Source organism: Orycteropus afer, unplaced genomic scaffold, assembly GCF_000298275.1.
Source record: "Orycteropus afer afer isolate SDZICR_OR568_19922 unplaced genomic scaffold, OryAfe1.0 scaffold00311, whole genome shotgun sequence".
Classification (NCBI taxonomy): domain Eukaryota; kingdom Metazoa; phylum Chordata; class Mammalia; order Tubulidentata; family Orycteropodidae; genus Orycteropus; species Orycteropus afer.
This window is the reverse complement of record NW_006921898.1, coordinates 657,220-669,754: the sequence shown is the minus strand read 5'-3', so window position 1 is coordinate 669,754 and position 12,535 is coordinate 657,220. Positions and strand designations below refer to the sequence as shown.

Below are 12,535 nucleotides of genomic sequence, written 5' to 3'. Positions count from 1 at the left end.
AGGCTTGCAGGTATGCACCATCCTAGGCCACACCTCGGGACTCTTAGACAAGACACAGAAAAACATATCTAACTTCTTTAAGCCATTTTCCCCAACAACAGCCTTCCCTGCCCCCTCCATATACTCCAAATTTTTTTTCCCTCTTTCATTTGGGCTTTGGATTTGCCACATTCAGCCAACCCTAACCCTGAAACAAAAGTAAATCCTATCGCATCAGGACTGACATTCTGCATCCACTGACTCTGGGAATCTTCTCATCACCAGCCTCCCTTGGCCCTCCTCTCACTGAATCCTCAATGGGACAAAGCCTTTCATTTTGTAGCTACAGATAAAAGACTTAGAGCACAAATGGATGACTAAGGTAATACAATGACTCCATCTCATTCATATTAAAGTGTCATCAGTCAATCAGCAAGCAGGTCACTTTTTCCCCCATGAAAAGAAAGCGATTAGAAAGTGCCAGGCACAGGACATTAGAGGGAAAAACAGGTCAAGGAGGTCATCAGTCAATCAGCAAGCAGGTTACTTTTTCCCCCATGAAAAGAAAGCGATTAGAAAGTGCCAGGCACAGGACATTAGAGGGAAAAACAGGTCAAGGAGGTTAGGGGTGGAATTACCAAAAACCCCTTTTCCAGGAGGACTCTGGGCCAGCTGATCTTTGCTTGCCTGTGTGGGGAGACGAGCACCATGCAGTCCAAGCTGGTTTTGTACGGCTCATGAGGAGGAACACACAGGTATAGTATCTGTTCTGGTTACCTAGTGTCACTCTGACAGGAATATACCACAAATGGGATGGCCTTAACAAACAGGAGTTTATTCTCTTACAGTTCAGGAGGCTAGAAGTCCGAGTTCAAAGTGCCAGGCTCTAGGGGCTACGTGAAAGCCCCTCGACCTTGGGCTTCAGCTCTGCCTCTTGCTCCTGGCCCACTGAAGCTAGAGGCATCTCTTCACTCAGGCAGCTATTGGCTGCTGAGGCTGACAAGCCCAAGGTCGACAAATAAAATGGCATAGTCCTGATGTTACCAAACCACACAGCAGGCCATTAATTCAAGTCCACTAAAAGTCCCAACGTCAGCAGAGCATGGCAGGCTGCTGAACAACGACATGACTACATGCAGGGTCCAAGTGTGCCATAAGCTAGAAACCATTCCCAAAGCTGTTTCTTATATACAGGAAGCAGATCACATACCCAAAGCAGCTACTCAGCTGCTCCCAGTAGACCCCATCATGGAGTTGATTACCAGTCTCATCATGGGGAATACTACATTCAGCTGCCCAGCTAGTTAACCAGGACTAGCCAAGTTGACACACAAACTTCACCACCACAGTATCCATTTCATTTCACACGTGTACAAAGGCCTTCTCAGCTGCCAAGGTGTATTTCAATCATCATTTCCCTCACCTTACTAACACCTTCCCGCAACCTAGAGAGAACATTTGCTAGTGAAGCAGTATTTTCCCCATATATCAGTTAGGACCTATATCATTTTTGAAAAACAAATTATGACATGGAGAAGGGGGAGACATTTTTATAGCCCCTACACCTCAACTAGGTATTTCTCTGGTTTTACCTTTAAAAAAAAAAAAGAAAAGAAAACCTACTACCAGGATTGACACAACTCTTTAAGTGATTACAGCTGTCAAATGGGATTTCAGAGGCTACTTCCTTGCTTACTGATTTTTCTATAATGCTTATGGATTACTTTGCATACTTTTCAAAAGTCTAAGATAAAAGAACACCAACATCTTTTAAGATAAAATAATGCCAGCAGTAGTTAGAAAAGAATATGACATTTATTTTCACTTATGGAGGTACAGTACATGAATTTAGAAACAAAATCATTGCAGGGTTCTGAAATATTGATACCCTAAGATCTAACACACCAACATTATTAGTCCATTCACTGCAAAGCAGCTACATTAGCAGTTCAGATTTGGTCTTTGTCGTTGCTGAAGTAAGTTCTTAATGTGAAATGCCCAGTAGTACTTGAGTAATGTATACAATAGCTATGAACAAAGTTTCAATAGTCCAGGTATCTTTGGAACAAATTACACTTATTTACACATTAGGCATAGGTAGCTCTATTTTCTCACTTATTGCAAGTCTTACTGACTGATTTTAAGTTACAGAGGATTTCCAGCTAGGATTTCCTTTAGTTTCTAAAAGCAATGTATATAAAAGAGAATGCTGAAAAAAGGCAATGCTGAAATAAAGGTGCTTTGAGAAAAATTTAAGGAAAACATAAGGTATTACTATTGGAAAGCACCGTACATGTCTTCAAGCCCAACAATGAAAGACCGTAGCAGGGTTTAAATGAATTGTCTTAAAATAACGGCAATTACACTACCTTACATACTTTTCTAATATTTAAACCTCATAATTACAATTTGCATATACAATCCAACTTACAATTAGACCTATGCACAGCTTCTAAAGCACATTTTCAGATTTATTTTCGCACATAAATTAAATTTTAAGTTGGTCCTTGATTAGGAGAACTGTAACTACCTTGGAAGCACTGAATTTGAGACACACTCATAGAATGAAAAGCATCAATAGTACCATGCGTGGAAAAGTAGCTGCTGCCCCAAGTGCAACACCATTCTAGACGAGACCCTCCCGGATGCCCGCAAGTCTCGAAGAGTGGCCCCAAATAAACTGGAATGTGCAGAAGGAAGCAGCTGATCAGCTGGGGTCTTTTCCACACTGGGTGAGCCTTAAAACAGAGGCGGCTTTGGACCTTTAGCATAAGAGACAGACTTTACATTCTTTGATAGCATGTACACCTTTTAAAAAAGATAAAGTATATATGCACTTTTTCATCACACTTAAAACTGCTGGTCCAACTGCAGCAGTTCAAGCTGACTGAACTCATGAGGCAACCCAGCTCAAACTTCTCAAGACCAGACCTCATTCTTCTCTTCCTACCATGAAGTCACAGACTGTTTTGTCAAACTCAACACATGTAAGACTTACATTTTATAAACATAGCAGAGTTGGCTTATGATTACACTTTAAAGTCCAAAGATGTGTGGAAAAGTATGCTTGCTAACAAGCGACTGCTTCAACAATGACAATGATGAAACTGAGCTAGAAAAATAATTTTACTGTTTTAAATAATGAAAGGAGCTAGATATTTTTTAATATATTACCTATTCTGTAACAGTTGATTAGATTCACAATGAAGAGATTTCTCCCATTCTGGTGAGCTGAATTAAAGTTACATTTTAATTAGAGAGTAGCTCCAAATTATAAATATAACCATCCCAATCATAGAGAGATTATCAAGGCAGGAACATCAGATCAACGCGAAGTCGTCACCACCGCACAGAGCACAGACGTGCTGTTTGATAAAGGCTTTCTTTAAGACCTCGGGCCGATGTGGAAAGCAGGTCAGTAAAGACTCCAGTTCTGCATAATGGAATCTTCCAAGCCAAGCCGCTTTCCACAGACACAAATTCAGTCTATCTTTTCTTTCTGGACCAATCTGGGAGCATCAACAAAATCTTTGCCATTGTAAAGGATAATAAAAAATGTTCCTATGCTTGCAACTGCCCAGAAAAGCACATAGGCCAGTGTTTCTGTCCATGTGTCGCCTGTGGAGAATGAAACAGTTGTTAAACAATTGAAGGTCTTTTTGTTGTTACCAGATCCAGCTTTCAGCTATTACATACATCTCGACAATATTAAAGCTTATTAGCACATCCACGGGAAAGATAAAAGGACACCCCTTGAGGTTTAAACCAGCACTCTGTGGCTCACATCAGAATTCCCAAGAGGGCTTGTTAAAGTGCAGGTGCTGGGCCCCACCCCAGAGTTTCTGATCAGATGGGGTGGGGCCCAAGAATATACATTTCTAACAAGTTCCCAGGTGAGACTGATGATGCTAGTCCAGAAGCCACACTATGAGAACCACTGGTGTGAACTATTTCATATCTTATCACACAAATAATTATCACTTTTAGAATACAAATTTTAATATTACAAGAAACGATGAATAATTTAAGTCATAGTTCTATTCACAAATATTAGATACTATCAAAATACCTAGGAGCTCTGTAGCATAATGCCTAAGGCATCTGACTGCTAACCAGAAGGTTGGCAGTTCAAACCCACCAGCCACTCTCGGAAGGACGGTTGGGCAATCTACTTCTGTAGTGATACTGCCTTGGAAATCCAAGGTGGGGTCACTGTGTGTGTATCTGCTGTGAGTCCGATACGACTCTATGGCAGTGGGTTTGGTTTTGTTTTTTTATCAAAATACCTACACAGAAATACACTTTACAAAATATACATGCTTCAGAAACTTACATAAACCCAAACCAAACCCACTGCTGTCAAGTTAATTCCAACTCATAGTGACCCCCGTTGAGTTTCCGAGGCAGTAAATCTTTACAGAAGTAGATTGCCCAGTTTTCCTTTTGCAGAGTGGCTGGTTGATTTGAACCGCAAACCTTCTGGTTAGCAGTCAAATGCCTTGGGCATTATGCTACCAGAGCTCCTTAGAAACTTACAAAATACAGTCAAATATATAAAACAAAACCCAGTAATATACTGAATAATGTATTTAACACAACTGCACTGACAGGCATTTTTCAAATCTGGGATTCAAGAATGTTAGCAACATTAAAAAAAAAAAAAAAAAAAATTACCAGGCCAGTGGGGGACAGTCTATTTTGTTTCAGTTCCCTGGCTAGAGCCCAGTATCGCTTCTCCCCTGCACCAGTACTACTATCACCAGCAGACGGGGAAACACGCAGAGCCCAACAGGCAGTAAGAGCACCAGGGGAAGGACACCAGGTGTCTACTTTCCTAACAAGCCTTTGGAGACCAGTCTGCATTTGCTTTCCAGTCTCTTAAAAAACACAATCAAAACCAAATCAAACTAAACCCGTTGCCACTGAGTTGAATCTGACTTACAGCAACATGACAGTACAAAGTAGAACCGCCCCATAGGGTTTCCAAGACTATACTCTTTACAGAAGCAGGCTGCCTCATCTTTCTCCTGAGGAGCAGCGGGGGGTTCAAAAAGCTAAACTTTTGGTGAGCGGCCAGTACATAACCATTGTACCATCAGTGTTCTTAAAAACCACAATAAACCAAAAAAACCCAAACTCAACTGCCATGGAGTTAGTTCCAACTCATAGCAACCTCTCCTTGGGTTTCCGAGGCGGTTTCTCTGTGGAAGTAGATCGCCACTTCCAAGGAGTGGCTGGTGGGTTTGAACTGCCAGCCTTCTAGATAGCAGTCATGTGTCTTAGGCACTACGCCACCGGAGCTCCTCTTTTAGGTACAGTGACTCTATTTCCTCTTGCACTGTTCAGTATTTTGCCCATAGAATCCTTGAATTTTTACTTCAGTCCTTTCAGCTTGAGAAATGCTTGATTTTCTAACTCCAAATCATTGTACATTTCATTATTAAAAAAACACTTCACTTTGTCTTCTGGAGTCATCCTTTGAAATCTTTTCAGCTCTTTTACTTCATCATTTCTTCCATTCCCTTTAGCTATTTTTCCTTCAAAAGCAAGTTTCAGGGTCTCTAATATTCATTTGGTCTTTCCTTTCTTCCCTGTGTTTTTAGTGCCCTTCTGCTTTCTTCATGTATGATATCCTTGATGTCATCCCACAACTCACTGGTGTTCAATGTGTCAAATCTATTCTGGGGATGGTCTCTAAATTCAGGTAGGATATAATCAAAGTCATATTTGGCTCTCATGAACTTACACATCCGCAAATGAAGGTCCTGAAAGCTTTACTCCATCTACATCATTAAGGTCAACTCTATTTTTAAGGAGGCAGTTCTTCCCTAGTCGTATTTGGGGTGCCTTCCATCCTGAGGGGATCATCATTTGGCATTATGTCAGAAAATGTTCTACTGGTATTCCCATGTGGACAATTTTTTCAGAAGTAGACCACCATGCCCTTTTTCCTAGTCTGTCTTAGTCTGGAAACTCCACTGAAACCTGTCCACCATGGGTGACCCTGCTGGTATTCTGAAATACCTGTGGCATAGCTTCCAGCATCACGGCAACACACAAGCCACCACAGCATGATAATTTGACAAATCAACAGTGGGGGATACTACTTAGTCCTTAAAAATGTGGAAGAATGTGTAATTATGTGGAAAATGTTTATATTGCTCAGTGCAAAAAGATTATTTTAAAAAGTATGTATAATATAATCTGACTTTTGAAAAAACACACTTATAAAGATTAAAACATCAAATTGTTAAGAATAGTTAGCTTATCTCTGGAAAGCAGAATGGTGAATCTTTTTGCCTGTGTTTTCTATAATTACTATGTGTTATTTTGGTAATAAGGAGTTCTAGTGGTACAATGGTTAAAGCATGGCTGCTAACCAAAAGGTTGGTGGTTCAAGCCCACCAGCTGCTCCACAGGAGAAAGAGGAGGTGGTCTGCTTCTGTAAAGACTAACAGGATTGGGAACTCAATGGGCAGCTCTACTCGGTCCAATAGGGTCACTATGAGTCAGAATCCACTGACAGCAATGAGTTTGGTTTTGGTATTTTAGTAGTCAGAAAAAATATTTCTAAAATCTTAAGTAAAAAGAAATGCCATTTATCAAACTACTGAGTATATATTTTTTCTCCTGCCACTTCTAAAGACCAATCTCATCTACTCACTTTACTCATTAAATTTAATAGGGAAACATCAAATGTTGAATGAACTAAAAAACTCAAGGTGTTATACAGGAAAGTTCAACATTCTAAGAAATAAATGAGAGAATGTGAAATAGAGCAGACTTACCAGCCATAAGCAAACAGATAATGCACATTGAAAAGGCAACAACCATGATGATAGGCAACTGGAAAAGGAAATGGAAAAAGAAAAACCATTATTTCAGAATGCTAATCAATGGCTGCAAAATCAGCTGCACACACTTTGCTTGAAAAAGAACAATTATTTCTGCCATCTAATATAAAGAATACCTTCCTTGCCTGTGATGATGGGCAGTGATTGTGAGGATGGTGCAGGACTGGGCAATGTTCCCTTCTGTTATACTTAAGAGGTCACTATGAGTCAGAGCCAACTCAATGAGCCCCAACAACTTTTCAACAAAATGCCATTATACAGGGACTTAACCACAATCCCAAAGTATTTTGATGGGTTAAGCTATAAGATTGGAGGAAGAATGCTGTTGCTACAAACCAATGAGTGCTCAGAAGGAGACTGTCCAGATGAGAACCCAGATACCAGGACTCTCCTTCCCCTCCAGGCACTTTGCCTTGCAAAGGCTAGTGACCAGAGGACTCAATAAGGAGAGATGTGTCCAAAGCATACTTTGTCTTACATGTTACAAGTTTGCCTCCAGCAATCACTAAACCTTAAAAGGATTGAACGCTTCCTGAAATGAGAAATCTACATTCCCTTGTATCTCATGCAAAAAAGATGTGTGGCAGTGGGAAAAGAAAGCAAATACCCAAAGTTATTTTACTCCTCTCCCTTCTGTTTGGGGAAACCTAAGCAATTATACTCCATTTAGAACAACGTATAACGTTTTAAATCAATGGAAGTTGGCACCATCTGTAGTGCCGTGTGCAGACATAATGCTTTTTTTAAACATCTTGAAAAGCATGAAGTTTCTTACAGCCAGGAATTTCCAATCCTTTGGAACACTTAAAGGACTATGAAATTCTAATTCATCTACTGAATAGTTCCCAAGAAATAAGTCTATGGCATCCTAGAACAGAAAGAAGGAAATTATGTTATTATATTATTACTGAGGAACACTGCAAAGGCACAACCCCCTAGTGACCAAAAAGGCACCAAATACAAACTTACTTGTCTAAATCCATCAGAAAAGTTGTTCTTGTAATACCGTACTAGTGAGTTCCAGCCATCCATCAGAAGTCCCAGCTGAGTTCTTTTCCCAGTTCTGGTTCAAAGAGGTTAATTTCTGAGTTATGGATTTACATGTTACATTCTCCCACAGTTTTATGGCAAGTATGGGGTATAGGGATAACTGAGTTACAGAGATTTAAAAAATCATCCCTACAAATTTAAGCAAAAACTTCACGAAAGAAATCTCTAGCAGATCCAAGAAATACTCTCTTTCGAAAATGTGATCAAAATAGGACACAAAGGGGAAAGACACTGTTCCCATGGCAAAACTAAGAAATAGGAGAAAATAGTAAGTGGTATGAAACAGCAAAAACAGAAACAAAACAAACCTAGAAATCTTGTTTTGCTCCCAGGGAATCCATGTAACAGATAAGACCCATCTGCATATATCACAAGTTCAAAATAGCCTAGCTCCTCACTACCCACAGTGTGGTACTGAAAGCATCAGTGTCACCTGGCTGCTTTTCGACTTGCAGAATCTCAGGGCCTGCCCTAGACGTGCTGATTCAGACACTACATTTCAACAAGACATCCCCACCCTACCCCTTGCCCCCAAACCAGTGATTCAGGGGCACAATAAGGTTTCAGAAGCAATGAAGAGCCTAGTTCTAGACTCTCACTGTGCGTGAGAATCAGGAACACCCCACCCCAAGCAATCCTGACTTGACTGGTCTGAAGTGAGGCCCAGATGCTGGTGTTTTGCTGCTATTGTGTGAAAGCTGCCCAGGTGATCCAGGTGATTCTAATATGCACCAGGACCGTGAAGCACTGATCTGGTATGCAGTTTCAAATGTGTGGCTTGCCTGGTGAAGTCAGTCTTCAAGGCACCAGTTCCCGCATACTGTTTGGCACAAGCATTTGCATTGTCAGCCCAGGCTGTGAAAACAGGTAAAAACAAACAAACAAAAACAGCTGATAATGACTAAAGGGATAACCAAAGTCCTAAATCCAAAATGTTCCTTTATATCAAAATTTAAGTACCTTTACCTCTATTAAAGAAATTACCTACCATTTTTGTAAATCTTCTCAAATTCATCTTGTTCTTCAAGCTTCTGTCCCACATGCAAAACTCCTAGTCTCTGGAATAAGAACCATACCCATCAGTATGTATAATGGATTTCTGCAGATATGATTCAGGAAGAAAAAGCAGATAGTCCATAAATCATAAGCTGCCTGAGATGCACCCCGTGGATACAGGGGCTCCCAGCTCACACAGTCCTCTCCTGAGGGCTTCTCTCCTCTGAAGCCCCCTAACCTCCCTACAGCCCCACCACCACAGGCCTGTCTGTTCTCAGGGAGAGGGGCAGAAGGGAAAAGAAGAGAGGGAGAGCTGCTGCGGGATCTGACCACTTCTTCCTTCCCTCCTGTCGCCCAACTGTCCACCACCTTTTGCCCTGCCGCCTTCCTCCACACAACTCACCATCCCCAGATTAGCTCACCCCAGTCATCCCCAATTGTACCCTCTCCCAGGGGCCCCTTGACAATCTGATCATGTTACATATATACCACCCCACTAACTGCACATACAAACAGCCCTTGCCTATACTCTTGGGGAGTCGCGGGTCCCCTGAAGCCTCTCTATGGACATCCTTCAAGGCTCACCAATCACAGATCAGGAGCCCCTGTCTGCATTTATCTGACCCTCAACTCTCAGAACCACCATCTTCACTGCTCACCATAGACAACATCTCAGTTTATCTCAGAATTGGTCCTTGTTCTCGTCCTTAGACATAGCACAGGAGCTACCTCCATGACTTCTAGGTGGGAAAAAACTCTGCCCTCACTGGAGGGAGAGAGGCATAACTGTAGAGTCGTCACACCAGCTGGCAATGCTGCCAGGGAGGTTCCTGTCCACAGACTCTGGGGCTGGCTAGGTTTTATAGTGCTACATCTAACGTGTAAAATAATTAAATACAGATTCTAAAATCTAGTTGAGTGGGTTTTTGTTAATCAGCTTTGGAACCAAACCATTCCTAGCATTGTTTCTACTGGAACAGATGCTCTGAAGTATACCCAACAGGTCAATAAGGACTTAATATAACACCCAAAACGAAGACAACTCAAACAGGGAAATCACTCCTGTGGTGTCAGAGGATATTTTCACTTTAGGGTTCAAGAACAATTCATTCTAAATGAGTATTTTACCATCATTCCCTCCTAAGTATCATGAAATTGTCATAAATAAAGTTGAATGCTTACTAATTGTGTAGGCAGGAAACCATTTGGGATACATTTTGTTTGCCACTCACAACAAATGCCATGGTGGTTCGAAAATCCGGGCTCTACATATTTTTAATTCCAAATAGAAAGAATGGAAAATATTTATACCTATTTTTCTCAACAATACAATCTTAGTGGTAAAGCCAAGCTATGCCGAAAACTTTTTATGTGGGAGTGAATATCCCTTGACAGTAATAAGAGATGCAAATAAAAACCACCTTGAGGTACTATTGCTTTGTACTACTAAAATATAAATAGAAATCTAACGTTGGCAAGAGTTCAATGAAATCTAACGCTGACAGCTGATGTCAGTGTAAATTAGTATTATCCTATTGGAAAGTAATATGTTTATTTAATAATACTTCCACTTCTGGGAAATAATTCAACTTAATAATAACATATACAGAGATATACAGTCTCTATAGCATTATTTATAAGTCAAAAATGTAGCAACCTAAATAACTTGGTAAATTACTATATAACAAGGAAGCCATTAAAAACTACAACTATGCATAATGCTAGAAGAAAATGACAAAATTAAAAATCGTGCATTTATATACTGGCCATGGTTATGGAAAATCTGTATACCCAAGGATGGCAACACACAGAAGCAAAAAGAGCTGAGTAAGAGTGGAAGCAATATGCATGTTTTTGTTACTGATTTTTAAAGATGAAGTCTCTTTAATTCTGTTGCTATATTGTCTTCAATAAAAGAAAAAAAAAAAAGAAAGAATTTGCACCTGAAGCTGGGCCTGAAGTGAACGGCGAGCTAACAAACTTTGGATCACATTGGTTCTATCCAGACAATCCATGCAATTGCTGCGGAACACACCTTCCTGGTTCGTCACCACCCTGCCAGCAGTGTCCACTAGAAAATAACTAAAACAGATTTGTATAAACACTCTCGTACCAAAGTCAGTCACATCTACTAAGCACATACCTCTCATAACTGGATATTATTAACAGTGACATTTTAGAACCTGTAAATTAAAAGGTCACATAGGAATGTGTAGGACAGGTATACCTGATTCCCACAAACCAGAGTCTGAACGGCAGAGGCAAGACAACCCACTGTCCCAAAAACGACTGTAACATTAGAGGTCATTTCACAGAGAAATGTGAAGTAGCAGAGTTGGGAATATTGTAAAAATTTCTATGGGCATCCATTATATTTCCACAAGGCCAGAAGAGGGTTTCTTTTAACATAATGATTCAACTACACACCTGCACATTATGGTTCTCAAAGCTTGGTCCCCTACCTATCTGTATCAGAATCCCCTGGGTTGCTTATAAAAACTGAAGATTCTTGGCCTTGAGATCAACTCAGTTAGAATCTCTGAAGCAACAGCCCAATATACCGTGCATTAAACACATTTTTAATCCTATTTTAAAACGGATAATACACACAAATAGTAATAACTTTATAAAGCAAAACAGGATATTATATGAAAAAGCAGTTTCCCTCCCTCCCTTAACCACCAAATACCTGCAGTGGAGCCAACTATGATTGCCATTCCATTTCACAAATGGGGAATCCATGGCTTGAAGTTAATGACCTTGCCCTTTAGTTACATGGCTAGTAAGAGGCAAACTGGGATTTCAAACCAAGATGAATCAGGCCCCAAAGCCAATTCTTTGACTTCCCCAAAAATTCTTGAGAGAAAATGTTTATAAGGGTCATGTAAAAGTCACTGATGAAAGCTCTGTTGCCCCTATGGAGCACAGTGAGTAACAACAGACAGATATGGATGTCATTTTTTTTTTGGGGGGGTGTCCCTTTATCTAAACCTATACTTAAATTCATGCATGTAGAACCATTCATTTTCCCACCCCTGTTCAGCATGAGTATCTATTTATGTATGCACTCACTGATTATTGTTATTACTACTGCTGCAGAACTGTGTATGTAATAGCAATTCCCTTCTTTCTTGCAACCTTATGTGATGTCATGACTTGTATTATTATTGGGCTATTAAGACAGAATACTGGCTGGGCCTGGCACATTGTCAGACGGGATCCTTCGGCTCACCCATCATTTACTACCACACAACAATGTAAGAAAGGTAGTAATTAGCAGGTGACATTGAGGATTCCCTCTCTGATAATGTACCAGACCCAACCAATGTCTGCTCTTAATAGCACAATCATATAGGTCATCTCCCTTCACTAACTGTGTTCACAACAAAACCTCACAGGAAAAAAAGCAGATTTAAGTAACAGCAGCTGGTAATTTCAGATGTATAAAAAATATGTTAAGAAGCTGGACTAAGGTCTATTGCAGATATTTTGCTGTTACTGTGTAATAAAAGAAAGAAGGTACATTTGAGTTGCCTGCTTTAAAACTATCACACACAGAGGCGGGGCAAGATGGCGGACTAGGCAGAAGGATTGCACAGACCCTCTTCAACAAAGAAAAGGGAAACCAATTAACACAGACACAGAAGATAATCTTG

At 40.4% G+C, this 12,535-nt stretch overlaps 1 protein-coding gene across 1 annotated transcript in view; it reads right to left on the bottom strand.

Annotated features, from left to right (window-relative positions):
* Nucleotides 1-3,460: 3,460 nt before the first annotated feature.
* The window catches only part of SACM1L (SAC1 like phosphatidylinositide phosphatase), a 51,287-nt gene continuing 42,212 nt past the window's right edge, over nucleotides 3,461-12,535 (bottom strand). The window contains exons 12-18 of the mRNA XM_007951734.2: nucleotides 10,823-10,961; nucleotides 8,872-8,941; nucleotides 8,666-8,738; nucleotides 7,803-7,896; nucleotides 7,609-7,701; nucleotides 6,768-6,825; nucleotides 3,461-3,597 (exon numbers count right to left, since the gene is read on the bottom strand). Coding sequence (XP_007949925.1) covers nucleotides 3,461-3,597; nucleotides 6,768-6,825; nucleotides 7,609-7,701; nucleotides 7,803-7,896; nucleotides 8,666-8,738; nucleotides 8,872-8,941; nucleotides 10,823-10,961 — 664 coding nt within the window. The remainder of the gene's footprint in view (nucleotides 3,598-6,767; nucleotides 6,826-7,608; nucleotides 7,702-7,802; nucleotides 7,897-8,665; nucleotides 8,739-8,871; nucleotides 8,942-10,822; nucleotides 10,962-12,535) is intronic.